The sequence below is a fragment of the Cyprinodon tularosa genome, unplaced genomic scaffold (assembly GCF_016077235.1).
Source record: "Cyprinodon tularosa strain WSP-4 unplaced genomic scaffold, ASM1607723v1 ctg647, whole genome shotgun sequence".
NCBI lineage: Eukaryota > Metazoa > Chordata > Actinopteri > Cyprinodontiformes > Cyprinodontidae > Cyprinodon > Cyprinodon tularosa.
In genome coordinates this window covers 306,457-324,728 of record NW_024039393.1, presented here as the reverse complement: position 1 = coordinate 324,728, position 18,272 = coordinate 306,457, and the positions used below count along the sequence as shown (strand labels likewise).

Here is an 18,272-nt window from a genome sequence, read left to right as displayed (position 1 = left end):
GGACAGAGAGGCGGGGTCCACCCTGGATAGAGAGGTGGGGTCCACCCTGGACAGAGAGGCGGGGTCCACCCATGGACAGAGAGGCGGGGTCCACCCTGGACAGAGAGGCGGGGTCCACCCTGGACAGAGAGGCGGGGTCCACCCTGGACAGAGAGGCGGGGTCCATCCTGAACGGAGAGGCGGGGTCCATCCTGGACAGAGAGGCGGGGTCCACCCTGCACAGAGAGGCGGGGTCCACCCTGGCGGGGTCCACCCTGGATAGAGAGGCGGGGTCCATCCTGGACAGAGAGGCGGGGTCCATCCTGGACAGAGAGGTGGGGTCCACCCTGGACAGAGAGGCGGGGTCCATCCTGGACAGAGAGGCGGGGTCCACCCTGGACAGAGAGGCGGGGTCCACCCTGGACGGAGAGGCAGGGTCCACCCTGGACGGAGAGGCAGGGTCCATCCTGGACAGAGAGGCGGGGTCCTCCCTGGACAGAGAGGCGGGGTCCACCCTGGACAGAGAGGCGGGGTCCACCCTGGACAGAGAGGCGGGGTCCACCCTGGACAGAGAGGCGGGGTCCATCCTGGACAGAGAGGCGGGGTCCATCCTGGACAGAGAGGCAGGGTCCACCCTGGACAGAGAGGCGGGGTCCATCCTGGACAGAGAGGCAGGGTCCATCCTGGACAGAGAGGCAGGGTCCACCCTGGACAGAGAGGCGGGGTCCACCCTGGACAGAGAGGCAGGGTCCACCCTGGACGGAGAGGCAGGGTCCATCCTGGACAGAGAGGCGGGGTCCATCCTGGACAGATAGGCAGGGTCCAGCCTGGACGGAAAGGCAGGGTCCACCGTGAACGGAGAGGCGGGGTCCACCGTGGACAGAGAGGCGGTGTCTACCCTGGACAGAGAGGCGGGGTCCATCCTGAACGGAGAGGCGGGGTCCATCCTGGACAGAGAGGCGGGGTCCACCCTGGACAGAGAGGCGGGGTCCACCCTGGACAGAGAGGCGGAGTCCATCCTGGACAGAGAGGCAGGGTCCACCCTGGACAGAGAGGCAGGGTCCACCCTGGACAGAGAGGCAGGGTCCACCCTGGACAGAGAGGCGGGGTCTACCCTGGACGGAGAGGCGGGTTCCACCGTGGACAGAGAGGCGGTGTCTACCCTGGACAGAGAGGCGGGGTCCATCCTGAACGGAGAGGCGGGGTCCATCCTGGACAGAGAGGCAGGGTCCATCCTGGACAGAGAGGCAGGGTCCATCCTGGACAGAGAGGCAGGGTCCATCCTGGACAGAGAGGCGGGGTCCACCCTGGACAGGTCTCCAGTCCATTGCAGGGCAACACAGAGACAAACAGGAAAAACAACCATTCATGGACTCACTCACACCTAAGGAGAATTTAGAGAAGCCAACTAACCTAATATTTATGTTTCTGGACTGCGGTAGGAAGCCGGAGTACCCGGAGAGAACCCACACATGCTCAGGGAGAACATGCCATCTCCATGCAGAATGACCCCGTGCTGGGAATCGAATTCGCAACCTTTTGAGCAGCCACTCTTTGTTTCATTGCAGCCATTTTCTAAAATCAATGTTCATATAATTTCCAATTAATGTTCACTTAGCTTCCCATCCTGACATAAATAAAACAGAAATGTAGAAATGTTTTGCAAAATTATAAAAAAATAAAATATCAAATGGTCATAAGTATTCAGACCCTTTGCCGTGACGCTCTCATGTTGTACATTTCTTCTGATCCTCCTTGAGATGGTTCTGCTCCTTCATTGGAGTCTATCTGTGTTTAATTAACCTGACTGGACCTGATTGGGAAAGGAACACATCTGTCTATAGAAGAGCTTCCAGCTCACAAAGCTGTCAGAGCAAACCAGAACCATGAGGTGGAAGGAAAGGAGGCGAGGCTCAGATCTGGCCAAGGTTACTAAAGAGTTTCTGCAGCAGTCAAGGTTCTAAGAGCTCAGATCCAAAGCGGTATGTGTGGAGAAAACCAGGCGCTGTTCATCACCTGCCCAATAGAATTCAAACTGTGAAACATGGCGGTGGCAGCATCATGCTATGGGATGCAGGGACAGAACGACTGGCTGCAACTGAAGGAAAGATGAATGCAGCCGTGTACAGAGATATCCTGGAAGAAAAGCTTTTCCAGAGTCTCAGGACCTCAGACTGGGATGAAGGTTCACCTTCCAACCAGACAATGACCCAAAGCTTACAGCGAGAACAACAACTCTGGGACCATTCCTGACCTAAACCCCATGGATGATCTCTGGAGAGACCTGAAAATGGCCGTCCACCAGCGCTCAGCATCCAACCTGAACTGGAGAGGAAGAACGGCAGAGGATCCATCATCATTCCCAGGATCCTCCTGGCTGTACAAGCTCAGAAGCTGCTTCTACTCAATACTGAGCAAAGGGTCTGAATACTTATCACCAGGTAATATTTCAGTTTTTCTTTTTTTTAATAGATTTGGAAAAATGTTTACATTTCTGTTTTTGTTTTTTGTCAGGATGGGGTGCTGAATGAACATTGATGAGAAATAAAATGAATTTTTTTGATTTTAGAAAATGGCCGCATTAAAACAAAGAGTGAACAATTTTAAGGGGTCTGAATACTTTCTGTACCCACTGTATACACAGCCTTGCCACAGTATTCACCCCCTTGAATGTTTCATCCTTTTGCCACATTTCAGGCTTCGAACATAAAAATATAAAATTGTATTTTTTGTGAAGAATCAACAAATGCGACAGAATCATGAAATGGAATGAAATTTATTGGATATTTTCAACGTTTTAAATAAGATGTGGAGGATTGTGTGCCTGACGTTGATGTCTGTGGATGGCGTAGAAGATGCATACATATTTAGATGTTTAATAACAGGATTTCTACTGTTTGGAGTTGGCATATCGTGCATTGGGAAGACGTCGGGGCTGTTTTGGCCGTTGTCAGGCTGACCGGCATGGATGATGGGATCTGCAGAGCTATCTGCAGAACTGTAACATCTGTAGACGACATTGACCCAAGGCTTCATGGACTTACTTTGCAAACACACTGATGCTCAGATATGATTCACCTCTCATCCCTCTCATTTTTCATCCCGCCTGCAAGATCTCATGTTGCATCTGTATTTGCTGATGTGCTGTAGTTTTTTTTTTTTTTTGCAGTCTCAAACTGTATCCTGCTGAGGGTAAAGGGTGAAACATGATTTTTTTCCTCCCCTGACTTATTGTGATCCTTTCTTTTGTTTTTCTTACTGTAAGGCCAGCACCTTTTATGTCAGCAAGGCCTCGGACACCCTGTCTGCTCATTTATAATGTCTTTGTAATGTCTTTCTGTGTTTGTTTGTCTTGTTGGACAGGCTGAACCCGAACTGAATTCCCCTTCAGGGATTAATAAAGTATAATTGAATTGAATTGAAATAGATTTCCCAGCTTTAAACATCCCAAGGAGCTCTGAGCAGAGATGATACTGGAATGGAGGTAGAATCAAACCACTGGGAATCTATAAAGACCTGCTGTACCTCTGAACCTTCAGACTGATCAGAGATGCAGCCCAGAGGATCATGATCCCTCTGGATGAACTTCAGAGATCTACAGCTGAAGATAGAGACTCTGTCCATGGGACAGCAATCAGTGCTCCAAACATCCGATCTTTATGGAAGGAAGCTCTTTCTGAAAGATATCCATAAAAAGGTTTAAAGTTTCCTACCAGCCTCCTGGGAGACACAGCAAACATGTGGAGGAAGGAGCTCTGCTCAGATGGAACCAACATCCTAATTATGGCAACAAAGCAACACAGTCCATCACTTGAGCAGGGATGATGGTTCAAACTGATGGGAAAATCCTGTGTAGTCTGCAGACCTGAGAATGGGACGGAGATTTATCTTGATCCAAAACATGAAGCAGCATCTAGAATGGAACGTCTCATACAGAAACACATCCAGGTGTTACAATGGCCTAGTCAAAGTCCAGACCTGAAAACTGCTCTTCACAAACGCTGGGCATCCAACTTCACTGAGCTCCAGCTGATTGCAGGAAGAACTCTGATAGAGACAAACCCCAAAGGACCTGCGGCTGGAATCACAGCAGAAGGTGGCGCTAGATTATTATAGATTATTAAATCAAGGGGGAGGAAGAAGTAGCAAGGGTCTAAATTAAAAGGAAGCTTTGTTCCTTGCAGTCTGCTGTGTCTCAAACTGACCGTTCCCAGCTTCTGCACAGATGTTTTTCCTGTTAAGAAACTCTGCTAAATTTCTGCAAGGTCATCTTACACCCTTGTGACCTTCAAAAAATATACTGCTTGCTTTAAAAGAAAGAGATAAGTTGAACGCACAATTTTGCCTTCACGAAGTCTACACAGCAAATATTTCAGTATTTTTATTTGTTAACATTTTTTTTCAAATATCCAGTAAATTTAGTTCTATTTCATGATTGTGTCCCACTGGTTGGTTATTCTTCAATCTTTATGTTTGAAGCCTGAAAGGTGGCAAAAGGTCGAAAAGTTCAAGGGGGAGGGGGGGGAGAATACTTTAGCAAGGCACTGTATGTGGTTTGGTGGCTGAGGAGTTTAATTTTCCAATACTTTTCCAAAACTTTTGGTTATAACTCCCCACATCATCATTATTGATGTAGAAATGAAAAATAAATGGTTTCCCATGAAAACTGCTAAAGGAGCCAACTGAGCCAAAATGGCCACTTTGGACACCTGGCCTGGACCTCCAGTTAAAAACATCTCATTGCCTTTCCAGCTTTTTAGAAGGGTTAGAGGCTCTCTGTCATATGCTTAACTTTAAAGCAGAGGGACACTTCCAAAGCATAATTTCAGAAATTTGGTAATGCTGAAAGGTTTTTTTTTTGTTTTTTTGTTTTTCAGGTGAGAGTTGAAAACTTTCTGTGCCATCTTGGTTTACTCTTCCTGGTATTGGCCCTGAGGGAGTTCTGCTCATTCGGACCGGGATTCACTCTGTCTATTTCTGTTTGTCTGTAGGAAACCAGAGAAGGGGATCCAGTACCTGATGGAGCGGAGCTTTGTCCCGGACACCCCAGTGGGAGTCGGCCACTTCCTCCTACAGAGGAAAGGTCTCAGTCGGCAGATGATCGGAGAGTTCCTTGGTAACCGGCAGAAGCAATTCAACCGAGATGTTCTTGAGTGAGTGACCCGTTTAGGTCAGTTTGCCTTTTTTAACCCCCTAGAACCACCAGAACCTGGATGATCCTGGATGATGGTTGCTGTTTGGGAAGAACAGGAAGAGGCAAATAAATCAAGCTGAGCAGCTTTAGAGTCATTAAGCTTCAGAATCATCCCAGAATTATTCCTACTCCTGACCCGCCGTTACCAACCAGAACCTCCTGACCAGCCGTTACCAACCAGAACCTCCTGACCCGCCGTTACCAACCAGAACCTCCTGACCCGACATTACCAACCAGAACCTCCTGACCCGCCGTTACCAACCAAAACCTCTTGACCAGCCGTTACCAACCAGAACCTCCTGACCCGACATTACCAACCAGAACCTCCTGACCCACCGTTACCAACCAGAACCTCCTGACCCGCCATTACCAACCAGAACCTCCTGACCCGACATTACCAACCAGAACCTCCTGACCCGCCGTTACCAACCAAAACCTCTTGACCAGCCGTTACCAACCAGAACCTCCTGACCCGACATTACCAACCAAAACCTCTTGACCAGCCGTTACCAACCAGAACCTCCTGACCCGCCGTTACCAACCAGAACATCCTGACCCGACATTACCAACCAGAACCTCCTGACCCGCCGTTACCAACCAAAACCTCTTGACCAGCCGTTACCAACCAGAACCTCCTGACCCGACATTACCAACCAGAACCTCCTGACCCGCCGTTACCAACCAAAACCTCTTGACCAGCCGTTACCAACCAGGACCTCCTGACCCGACATTACCAACCAAAACCTCCTGACCCGCCGTTACCAACCAGAACCTCCTGACCCGCCGTTACCAACCAGGACCTCCTGACCCGCCGTTACCAACCAGAACCTCCTGACCCGCCGTTACCAACCAGAACCTCCTGACCCGCCGTTACCAACCAGAACCTCCTGACCCGCCGTTACCAACCAGAACCTCCTGACCCGACATTACCAACCAGAACATCCTGACCCGACATTACCAACCAGAACCTCCTGACCCGCCGTTACCAACCAAAACCTCTTGACCAGCCGTTACCAACCAGAACCTCCTGACCCGACATTACCAACCAGAACCTCCTGACCCGCCGTTACCAACCAAAACCTCTTGACCAGCCGTTACCAACCAGGACCTCCTGACCCGACATTACCAACCAAAACCTCCTGACCCGCCGTTACCAACCAGAACCTCCTGACCCGCCGTTACCAACCAGGACCTCCTGACCCGCCGTTACCAACCAGAACCTCCTGACCCGCCGTTACCAACCAGAACCTCCTGACCCGCCGTTACCAACCAGAACCTCCTGACCCGACATTACCAACCAGAACCTCCTGGCCCGCCGTTACCAACCAAAACCTCTTGACCAGCCGTTACCAACCAGAACCTCCTGACCCGACCTTACCAACCAGAACCTCCTGACCCGCCGTTACCAACCAAAACCTCTTGACCAGCCGTTACCAACCAGAACCTCCTGACCCGACCTTACCAACCAGAACCTCCTGACCCGCCGTTACCAACCAGAAACTCCTGACCCGACATTACCAACCAGAACCTCCTGACCCGCCGTTACCAACCAGATCCTCCTGACCCGCCTTTATCAACCAGAACCTCCTGACCTGCCGTTATCAACCAGAACCTCCTGACCCGCCGTTACCAACCTGAACCTCCTGACCCGACATTACCAACCAGAACCTCTCACTTCCTGCACCTTGGTGACCTCACTTCCTGTACTCTGCTGACCTCATTCCTGCGCTTTGCTGACCTCAATTCCTGCGCTTAACTTACTCACTTCCTGTGCTCTACTGACCTCACTTCCTGCCCTTTGCCGACTCACTTCCTGCACTTTGCTGACTAAATTCCTGTGCTTTGCTAACTCACTTCCTGTCTGAGCTACCTGATCAAAGTCGGCACTCTTGGGCCGCTGTCCTGCAGGTTTTTAACAGGCTTTTGCTGAGGTGCAAGAATCAGAATCGGGTGTGCTGAAGCAGGAAATCTGCAGGTCGGTGGCCCTTCAGGATCAACTTTGGACATACCTGATCTAGAGCATGTGTGTATGTGACTCAGGGCCCAAGGGCTCAATATGGCCGATATCTTCAGTTTACCATCCCCTCAGAGCCACAGACACATGCGTAGGTCAAGTGAACAAAAACAACAAAATAAATTGGAGTAAAGTTGTGGTACCAGAGTAGTGGACTCTATAAAGGAAAAGGTGAAATCATTGGTATAGCTACAGCCTCAGGATGCTAAGCATGAGTCCTGACCTAGAAGACGGAGCTTTTTGTATCTCTAAGCACCCCACTGGTTCTGAAGGAGTTTCCTTCACTATGTCTTGCACAATGCATATGGTGCTGAAAGGTTCAGTGTGACTTAAGGAGAAATGGCACCATGAAGTTTGAAGATGAAAGTCATCACTGACCCTTTTCTCTGTATGTGCCTCCAGCTGTGTAGTGGATGAGATGGACTTCTCTGGAATGGAGCTGGACGAAGGGTTGCGGAGATTCCAGGCGCATATCAGAGTTCAGGGAGAAGCTCAGAAGGTGGAGCGCCTGATTGAGGCCTACAGGTGAGAAATGTCTAGCAGACCGTCAGTCTGGCATGGATGGAAAACCTGAAGTTATACTCCAGTGTATTTACTATTACTGAGGAACAGTAACTTTTGACTGGGTCCATATGCAGAATAACATTTCTCTTTCTCTCTATTTCTGTCCAGCCAGCGCTACTGCATTTGCAATCCTGGAGTGGTCCGTCAGTTCAGGAACCCAGACACCATATTCATTCTGGCTTTCGCCATCATCCTCCTCAACACTGATATGTACAGCCCCAATGTGAAGCCGGAGAGGAAGATGAAGCTGGAGGACTTTGTTAAGAATCTTAGAGGTGTTTTCCTCTCTTTAGCTTCCAGCTAACAGTCACAGAATCAGGGTCTGACCTCAGTGGCATCAGCTCCTCCAGCCATAATTTGGACTTTTGATGGTTTCTTTTGTCACATTAAAGCCCAAAACCTTTGTGTTGATACTCATACTCAACTTATCAGGCACCAGGTTGGGAAAGCAGCTTTAGCAGAGACTCCCCAATTTCCTTAATCCCCAATATCTCCTTCAGATTTGGTGTTGGAGGCCAGAGTCGTACCCAGGCCGGCTGAGAGACATATTCCCTCCAGCATGTCCAGGAAGGCATGTCCGAGCCACCTAACCTCACTCCTTGATGTGGAGGAGGAGCAGCTCTACACTAAGCCTCTCCCTGATTACGTACATCCTCATCCTGTTTCTAAGAGAGTGGCACATCACACTGTAAAGCAATATCTGATGATCCACTTCATAGTAATGTTAATAACTGAAATTAATTGATCTCACATTGCAGAAATTTACCTCTACATCTAGCCATCCCCTTTGGGAACAGTGGGATGCCACTGTGCTGTGGGGTTAAGGATCTTGCTCAGGGACCCAGAGTGGCAGTCGGTGGGAATCAAACTGGGTTCTTGCAGCCTCTACAGTACAGCTCTAACAACAAGTCCAACACTCCCCATACCCCACTCCAAACACTCTGATCTTATTCTTTTTGTCGTTAATGAAAACCATCAAGCACCTTTCAGAGGACGTAAAGCTAGTCCAGTGATCCACTTAGCTCCAGAACACTGGCATAGGCCTTTCTGGGGAAGCTGAGAAGTTTATCATCTAACACAACATTTGGTCCCCCTTTATATGGAGCCAAACCCCTACCCCAGTCTGGCAGTCCTGGGGCATTGCCCTCAAATACCAAGCAATGCTGAAGAGTTGTGTCAGCAATGACAGCTCGGCAAGATTGAGAGCTCTGAAGTACTTAAGTGAGCTCTCATCTACCCCTGAAGCCATGTCTCTTCTTCTGATAAGGAAGGAACATCAGCTGGGTTATGGAGATCTTAAAAGTATTCCTTCCACTCTCCAACAATTTCCTCATTTACGGTCAGAACCCCATGAAAAGCCATTTTAACAAAGCTCTGGTTTCCTCTCTGAAGGAGCAAGATGCCAGAATCACTTTTAGGCCAACCAATTGTCCTTCTCCATGGCCTCTCCAAACTCCTCCCTAGCCCATGTTTATGCCTCTGCAATTACCTGGACAGTACCATGCTTGACTGCATTGTACCCACTTGTTGCCTTAGAAGTCCCAAAACGCTGGTTAGGATCCCTGATTTTGGGTGTCCACCACTAGGTTAGGTGGTTCGGGGGATGGCCACAGTTACAGGTATCACAGACCTCACAGCTACAGCTACTATCAGCCGCAATGACAATTAAGGCAGAGAACAATCTCCACTCAGAGTCTATTATCTAAGCCTACTGTGGAATTTGAACATGTCCATTAATGAGGGTTCAGCCAGACATTTCCAGGGGACACAGCTAATGCCAGAAAACTCATTTGGTTCTGCTGACTCTGCCTGGCTTCCTTCTCCTTTAACTCACCACAAGGTGGTGATCAGTGGAAAGCTTGTTCTCTCTTTTCACCCGAGTGTCCAAGATATACTGCTGAAGGTTGGAAGATAGGACTACAAAATGGATCACAACCTCCAGGCCTAGGTGTCCTTTTGCCTAAGGCATCGGTGCACATCCTGATGCTTGAACATGGTGTTCATTTTATACAGTCCATGTCTTGCACAAAAGTCTACTAATCAAAGAGTGCTAGGGTTCTGAGATGGGGGTCTGCTCCTCCTGATCACAGCCTTCCAGGTGTCACTGTCATTACCCACAAAGATGTTAAAGTCTCCCAGCAGAATGATAGGAGAGGCGTGCTATCCAACAGTTGGCAGTTTGGAGCAGAACCAAATAAAAGGATGAATGTAAATTCATGAGTTATTTACATTACAGATTATGTGGAAATCCATAACCTCTTTCTCTTTCTATACACCCTCTGACAGGCGTTGACGATGGGGAAGATATACCCCGAGAGATGCTAGTAGGGATCTATGAGCGGATCCGTAAACGTGAGCTCAGGACTAATGAAGATCATGTCTCCCAGGTCCAGAAGGTGGAAAAGCTGATTGTTGGGAAAAAACCAGTAAGTTTGCCCCCAACCTGCTCTTGCATGTATAGTGGTACTACTGTCGTCCTGCTTATGGGCTGGATGAAGCCATCCATAAACTTTAGCCTGGGTCATAACTCGTTCCAAGGGTGTATAAGTGTTTGTTAAGGTTGAAATTTTATTGTCCGGGTTGGTGAAAGTCTTTTGGGGTTGTGGAATGTTTCTGGGGTTGCGTTAGGGAATATTTTCTTGGGTTTGTTGTTTGAATGTTTGTTGGGGTTGGGCATTGGTAAATATTTTTTGGGGTTGGTGATTTTTTTTGTGGTTGATGAATTTTTTTGGGAACGGGGATTTTGTGAATGTTCGTTGGGGGCGGGGGTAGGTAAATCTTTTTGGGGTTGATGAATGTTAATTGGTGTCGGTTAATGTTTGTTTGGGTTAGTGAATGTTTGTTGGGGTCTGTAAATGTGTGTTTAAGCTAGTTAATGATTTTTGGGTAGATAATTTTTTAGGTTGGTAAAATATTTCTTTTCTAACTTCTTCTCATAATTTCTCCAAACTGCAGATCGGCTCCCTACACCAAGGTTTGGGCTGTGTAAGTATTGCTATTATGCTGTTTGTAGCGTCCTGCTGGACCGTGGATTGGTTCTGTTCCACTCATTTCTCTCAGCGTATTTTCTCTGGATTTTATCGGACAGAGCAAAACGCAGAGTATCATTGTGGGATGAAGAAATTGATATCAAAGGTGTATGGTTATTTCATTGGTATATCTCCACACTTCTCAAGAGTCTATTGCAAGGTTCTTCAGATGCAGTCCTGGAAGTCCCTGTCCAGCATGTCCTAGATTTGTCACTTCTTCCAGGCCTTAATCAAGTGGCTGAATGATGTCCTCGGGATGCAGCCGGGTCCTTCAGAGACCTGCAAATTACCTTATTACTGAACTTACCTGTGGAAGCAGAGATACATCTGAAAGGAGCAGAACACCAGACCTCCAGGAGCAGAAGTTTTATGCTTGTTAAATATGCTGGTGGAGATTCTGTCAACCAGGTCATAGTCCTTCCAAAAAAGTTTAAAAACAATCCACTGGACTTTGTTTCCAGGTTTGAAGATGTTTTGCTTCACATCCAGGAAGCTTTTTTAAATCAAAATATCAGAAATAGCGTTGAACCTGTTTAGACCCTAACGACCATTTAACCCTCCCAGGTGACCTCTTTAGCAAATCCAGTAGGAAGGATCAGAGCCTCCTTTGTTTTTTTAGTTCCCCCTAATTCTTTTATTATTGTTAGTCTCACTTTGACTTTCTAACATCCTTGGGAATATCAGAAAGATTTCTCTTAGCACAGTCCCTGTTGTTCCACAGAAGATGTTTTATAAACTGATCAGAGGATCCAAACATTGGCACAAATGGAAAAGAATTACTTAAACCCTGCTGAGATCCTCCCACCTCTTTCCTTCTGTGTGATGTGATTGGCTCCTGTCTCGTGGAGACCATGGACCTGTTCAACCACACCAGCTCTGTGCCCGGCCTTTGAAAGGTGCTACTATTGAACTCTTCCCACCCAGACTCTGATGGGTCTCCCTCTAAATGAGTGTCCAGTGATGTCCTCAGGGGGATTTACACAAACACAGCCAGCTTTTCAGGTTCCTCCACGATGAGGGAAGCCCTGTTTGCTCTGTCACATAAAGTCCCAGGAATACTGACTGAAATCTGTGGTTGGAAAGAGAAAGTGAAAAAGTTAAGAATGAATGAACACCTATGAGCCCAGAAGTCCAGCATTAACTCTGAGATGTTTCTGTCTTCTTGAAGGTGCTTTCACTGCCCCACCGCAGGCTGGTCTGTTACTGCAGGCTGTTTGAAGTACCAGATCCCAACAAACCCCAGAAGCTGGGCGTCCACCAGAGGGAGATCTTCCTCTTCAATGACCTGCTAGTGGTACGGCTCTTCCAGTGCCAGGAGATGGAGATGGATATGCTTTGACCCCAGTCTCAGCAGACCGCATCTTTTTTGTTCTCAGGTCACCAAGATCTTTCAGAAGAAGAAGAACTCAGTGACTTACAGCTTTCGGCAGTCCTTCTCGCTCTACGGCATGCAGCTGCTGCTGTTTGAGAACCAGTGTGAGTATCAGCAGTGCTGGTTTCCGTGGTTTGGAACGGTTAGCTGGTTTCTTTCACTGTTAGCAGAGAAAAAACAAGGATAGATTCAGGCTTCCACCTTCTGAGGTTCAGTCTGGGTGTTTCCTGTAGCTAACCTGTACTGGTGCTGGAACAGGTTCCTAACTGGTTTTAAGAAAACACACCAGTTCTGCACAGCTTGAGAGTGTTCTCAGAGCCACAGGCTGATGATGTCACTTCCTGTAAATGTTCCATCAGTTTTAGTCTGACGGTCGGCAGTATAAAACATTGGTTCCATTAACCAGGATCACTGAGGATGAGATCAGTCTAGAATAGTTTGCTATATCTTTTTTCCCCAGGTAAGGTTATCCTTCCACTAAACTTAACATTGTAACCATTTCCTTTCCATGAAGCACAAACTCCAACCTGAAGTTCTGGCTGTTCTGGCTTTAGATCCGGTGTAACACCCGAACCCAAAATGTTCCCATCCCATAGATAGGGACTCCAGGGCTGGCTGTTGTAGATTCCTCTCCCCAGTCTATTATCTCCTCACCCTAACTTCACTGGACTCAGACCTGAGTCCAAAGGTTCCTGGTTCTCTCTGTGGTTCTCTGGACTCCAGCAGAATGGTTCAATGACCCATTCCGGATCAAATGGATCTACGTTCCTTTTAGGGATGCACAATATTGGGATTTTGGCCGATATCCGATATTTTAAAACTCATGTAGCCGATAACCGATATCGATACCGATGTTAAAGCTGGACAAAAATAAGTAGTCATTGAAAATAGCAGTTTTGTTATCCATTTCTGACACTTTGAAAAATAATATACTCAAATATATTTTCATATGCTGATATCAAATTGATTTTTAAAAACGCGGTATCGATCTATTTTACTTTCAAAATCTCGTGAAATTTCATCGTTCTGTTACAAACTCTCGTGATATTTTGAAAATTCTTGTGAGATTTTGTTAGTAAAATAGATTGATACCGCGTCAATATATCAACATATAAAAATATGGCAAAATTTCATGAATTTTCGGGGGATTTCGTAGCATAACGATGACATATAGCAATATTTCATTAGTAAAAGAGATTGATATGGTGTTTTTAAATGGCAATATATCAGCATATGAAGATATTGGGATATTTTAATGTATCAATATTTTTTCCCTCGTCTTTAGAAGTTTTTAAGTCTGTAAAAAAGAAGTTTTTGAGGAAGAAGAAGAAGTAGTATTTTTGTTTATTTAGACTTTAGAAACTCAGAAGCTGATCAAATATCGGGTTAAATATCAGTGGGGGGGCCGATGTCCGATATTCAGTTTTAAGGCCGATACCGATAGGGGGCCGATTATATCGTACATCTCTAGTTCCTTTATCTTTCATTTGTTCCGGAATGTCTTTTGATCTCTGCATAATATTTAGCTTTGAAGACCATAAGGTTCACTTCATGTTGCTGGCGGGTTTCAGGGATTTCTGAAGGAGGCCCAATGGGGCAGTGATTGGACCTGGGGGGTCTACCATTCCCACCGTCCACTGCTAACACGGTGCAGCAAGGATTAACCATTTATTTTGAGTTTTACACTAGATGCTGACCCAACAGTTGGACTATTTCAGCCCAAGCAACGTTTCTGAGCAGTGAGCTGGTTCTGATTAGTCCTCACTGTTAATTCTGACTGGAGCACTACCAGGAAGGTTCTGTAGTATGTCATTCCACATGTTCTCCATATAAAGCCAGAGTCCTCCTTAGTTCTGCAGAGTTCTTATTGCCTCTGTAGAAAAAAAGAGCCCCTCTGTAACTCAATGTGCTGTGGAACAAAACTCCCACCTTGAGCTACAGTTTAAGCCAATTTATATTCACAGACACTGAAACATGTTGAGATGCTGCCAGTTTAATGACAACTTATAGCTTCATTTTTGGGTAGAATTGATTGATTGATTGACTTTATTGATCTCACAGTTGAGAAAGCCTAAATAGTCATAAAGGGAAGAAGAAGAAGGTGCCAAAGTAAGAAAAGGTGCATGGGATATATACAGTGTATACAGCGCATCCAAATATGACAGTTTTTTTTTTTTTTTTTATAGCAGGATTATTATACAGGGAGTATGAAAGGAGTCCATGCATTTGATTTTTTGTGTTTTTTTTAAAAACAAAAAAAACAAAAACAAAATTGTCCTGTCTGGCAATGTGGTAATAAGAATAATTGTCTTGATGCCAAAAAGAGCCCAACAGATTTTACTTTTACAAGTGGAGCAGTACGGCTATCGCCATAGTGTTCCTCTTGATTTAAGCATATAAATTGTTTTACTATAATTATGCAGGGATTATTACAGATTACCGTATATGGACACTGCAATATACATAGAACAGAAGAGGAAAACAGAAAAATAGTAGAAAAGATTAAAGAAAGAGAAGATAAAAGGGAGATAATGATAAAACATTTTCAGTCTGCTTCATCACCTGCAAAGAGATGTTAAAAGAACAGCACAACCAACAGACATGGTACGAAACATACAATAAAGTAACACCTAGATACTATCGCTGAAGTAGTATTATTTATTCTGACATGTACTCTGTGTTACCTGGAGATAAGAATGTGGGCTTTCTGTATGAAAGCTTCTAGTTAGAGTGGCTCAGGTTATCCTGAGCTATCTCTATAGTTCTGCTGCTATAGGCTTAGACTGCTGGAGGACATAGGGACCCCTTTTTCATCATTCTGCTTCATTCTATCTCTATTCTCCCACTCTGCAGAATCTGTTAGTTCTATCTCTAACGTTCTGCTCTCTCTGCTCTTTCTCATAGTAGCTTCATCTGGTCTGTTCCTGTTTGGCTGTGACTCCATCCTGGAGAGAAATATCAGCTGTGCTGCTGCCATCAACACCTTTGTTTCTAGATGTTGGAGCTTGGCCTGTTTTCCAGTGTAGTCCTGTTTCTCTGACTGTGACTAACTGGATGTGCTCTCTTCATCCTCTGACATGGGAGCTGGCTCGGAGCTCGTCTGCCTGGCTGTGTGTTTCCTGGACGGGGCCGCCTGTGGAGCTGGTTGACAGTTGCCTTTTGTATCTAGGCTTCTTTTTCTATGTCTGCTTCTTTCTCCTTGAACCCCAGTCGGCCTCAGCAGATGGCCGCTCACACTGAGCCTGGTTCTGCTGGAGGTTTCTTCCTGTTTAGTGTGAGGGATTGCTGAAGATTTAATGAGTCGATGCAATCAGCTGGTTTTCTTTAGATTGAAATTTTGAACTGTAAAGTGCCTTGAGATGACATGATGTGAATTGGAGCTATAGAAATTAACTGCATTGATTTGAATGTTGTTAAGAGGGGGATCTCAGCCGCGGTGACACCGTTAAAAGCTAGAAACGCCTCATTTGGGACTGCTATTCATGATATGCGGGATGCTAATGATCAGTAGAGGAGGCTACCTACCCTGGAAGCTGTTGTCTGTAGAGGTTGTGGAAGATGCATGAAAATAAACTGAATAGAATTGAATTCCAGTCTCAGTTGCTGCCATGGTTTTCTTTCTTCTCAGATTATCCAAACGGCGTTCGCCTGACTTCCGCAATTCCTGGATCAGACATCAAGGTCCTCATCAACTTCAACGCCCCCAATCCTCAGGATCGCAAGAAATTTACTGATGATTTACGAGAATCTATTGCTGAAGTTCAAGAGATGGAGAAATGCCGCATAGAGTGTAAGCTGAGCTTTTCTCTGGTCTCTCTTCATGTTCTTGTTCATTTTGAATACACTCCATAACAGAGGCTCTGATCCTGCATCATGTCTGTCTGCTGCACAGCTGAACTGGAAAAGCAGAAGGGTTTGGTGAGGCCCAGCATGTATCAGTGTTCCGGGTTAAAATCTGAGGCTGGAAACGGTAACCTGAGCCGAGCCAGCCTGGATGACAGCTATGCCATCAGTGAGGGTCTGAAGAGGAGCGCGCTCAGCAGTTCCTTGCGGGATCTCTCGGATGCAGGTAAAGTCCAGCAGTCCCCATTCTTTAGTTGCAGGCGTCTTTCTGAGGTTCTTAGTACATCTGGAAAAAGTTTAAATGGTGGATGTAACAATCTGACTGCCAGTAAATATACTTAGTTCAGTAGAGGTCAGAGTGACCACTGAGAGGGCACCTCATCTAAAAACCAGCCTGTCCTGAGATCAGTCCTGAGATCAGTCCTGGGATTGGTCCTGGTGTAATTTCTTAGATCACTGTTGGAATCAGGTGTGAGATTGGTCCTGAGTTCGTCTTTGGATCTTTCCTGAGATTTTTCCTGGGATTACTCCTGGGATCAGTCCTCAGATCAGTCATGGGATCAGTCTGGAGATCAATCCTGGAATAAGTCCTGGGATCCGTCCTGGGTTTATTTCTTAGATCAGTATTGGATTCAACCCTAGGGATCAGTCTGGAGATCAGTCCTTAGCTCAATCCTTGGATAAATCCTGGGATCACTCCTTGGATTGGTCCTGGGATCAGTCCTGGGATTGGTCTTAGGATCAGTCCTGGGATTGGTCCTGGGATCAGTCCTGGGATTGGTCCTGGGATCAGTCCTGGGTTTGGTCCTGGGATCAGTCCTGGGTTTGGTCCTGGGATCAGTCCTGGGATTGGTCCTGGGATTGGTCCTGGGATCAGTCCTGGGTTTGGTCCTGGGATCAGTCCTGGGATCATTCCTTGGATTGGTCCTGGGATCAGTCCTGGGTTTGATCCTGGGATCAGTCCTGGGTTTGATCCTGGGATCAGTCCTGTGATTGGTCCTGGGATCGGTCCTGGGATCAGTCCTGGGTTTGGTCCTGGGATCAGTCCTGGGATTGGTCCTGGGATCACTCCTTGGATTGGTCCTGGGATCAGTCCTGGGTTTGGTCCTGGGATCAGTCCTGTGATTGGTCCTGGGATCGGTCCTGGGATCGGTCCTGGGATCAGTCCTGGGATTGGTCCTGGGATCACTCCTTGGATTGGTCCTGGGATCAGTCCTGGGTTTGATCCTGGGATCAGTCCTGGGATTGGTCCTGGGATCACTCCTTGGATTGGTCCTGGGATCAGTCCTGGGTTTGGTCCTGGGATCAGTCCTGGGATTGGTCCTGGGATCACTCCTTGGATTGGTCCTGGGATCAGTCCTGTGATTGGTCCTGGGATCGGTCCTGGGATCGGTCCTGGGATCAGTCCTGGGTTTGGTCCTGGGATCAGGCCTGTGATTGATTCTGGGATCGGTCCTGGGATCAGTCCTGGGTTTGGTCCTGGGATCAGTCCTGGGTTTGGTCCTGGGATCAGTCCTGTGATTGGTTCTGGGATCGGTCCTGGGATCGGTCCTGGGATCAGTCCTGGGTTTGGTCCTGGGATCAGTCCTGGGATTGGTTCTGAGATGTGAGATGTCAAATTTAGACATCTTAAGTTTCCTCTGCAGGCTCCAGATAGACGTAGACCTTTAGCATGTCCCGCAGCAGACAGAAGGGAGCCGTGCACCTCCATGTTTAATCCACACATGTCTAATCTGTCGTGTCACGTGTTCTGGACAGGAAAGCGTGGGAGACGCAGCAGTGCAGGATCACTAGACAGCAACCTGGAAGTAAGTAGGAAGCAGCTGCACAGGTTTTAGTAGATCTGCTGTTTCTGTTTGCTGTGTTCTGCTTGGCTGTGTTTGCATGGAAACCACGCTGTGGCTGCTGCACTAGAGTCTGCTCTTACTCTGCATGACTAGACCTGCTAGCTTAGACTTCTGCTCCTGCTCTGCTGTGCGCACACCTTCACCTGCAGCTGTAGAGGCTGAATGTAACCCACCAGCTACAGGAGCAGGAAGACGATGCTCTGCATCTTCCCCCTCACTGTCACACTTATCCAGTCTACAAAGGTCTGCTCGTCATCATCATCTTCTTCATTGGATGTAAATGTTGCATTGTTTACTCCTTCATGTTTGTCTCACCATTTTATCTTCACAAACTAAATATGTCTGTAAAGACGTAGGCTGGGAATTAAAGTTTACACATCCCAGATAAAAAGCCAGGATTTGATGATGTCAAGAACAGACCTTGATGAAC

The 18,272-nt window shown here is 47.0% G+C and overlaps 1 protein-coding gene across 5 annotated transcripts in view; it reads left to right on the top strand.

Annotated features, from left to right (window-relative positions):
- Positions 1-18,272, top strand: part of iqsec1b (IQ motif and Sec7 domain ArfGEF 1b) — a 90,808-nt gene that overhangs the window by 67,186 nt on the left and 5,350 nt on the right. For 4 of the 5 annotated variants that reach the window (XM_038308750.1, XM_038308751.1, XM_038308752.1 and 1 more), the window contains 10 exons: positions 4,971-5,132; positions 7,590-7,712; positions 7,860-8,026; positions 10,038-10,177; positions 10,707-10,736; positions 11,949-12,074; positions 12,157-12,256; positions 15,781-15,942; positions 16,045-16,221; positions 17,754-17,803. In XM_038308750.1, coding sequence (XP_038164678.1) covers positions 4,971-5,132; positions 7,590-7,712; positions 7,860-8,026; positions 10,038-10,177; positions 10,707-10,736; positions 11,949-12,074; positions 12,157-12,256; positions 15,781-15,942; positions 16,045-16,221; positions 17,754-17,803 — 1,237 coding nt within the window. The remainder of the gene's footprint in view (positions 1-4,970; positions 5,133-7,589; positions 7,713-7,859; positions 8,027-10,037; positions 10,178-10,706; positions 10,737-11,948; positions 12,075-12,156; positions 12,257-15,780; positions 15,943-16,044; positions 16,222-17,753; positions 17,804-18,272) is intronic. The other variant, XM_038308753.1, reaches the window with a different exon arrangement.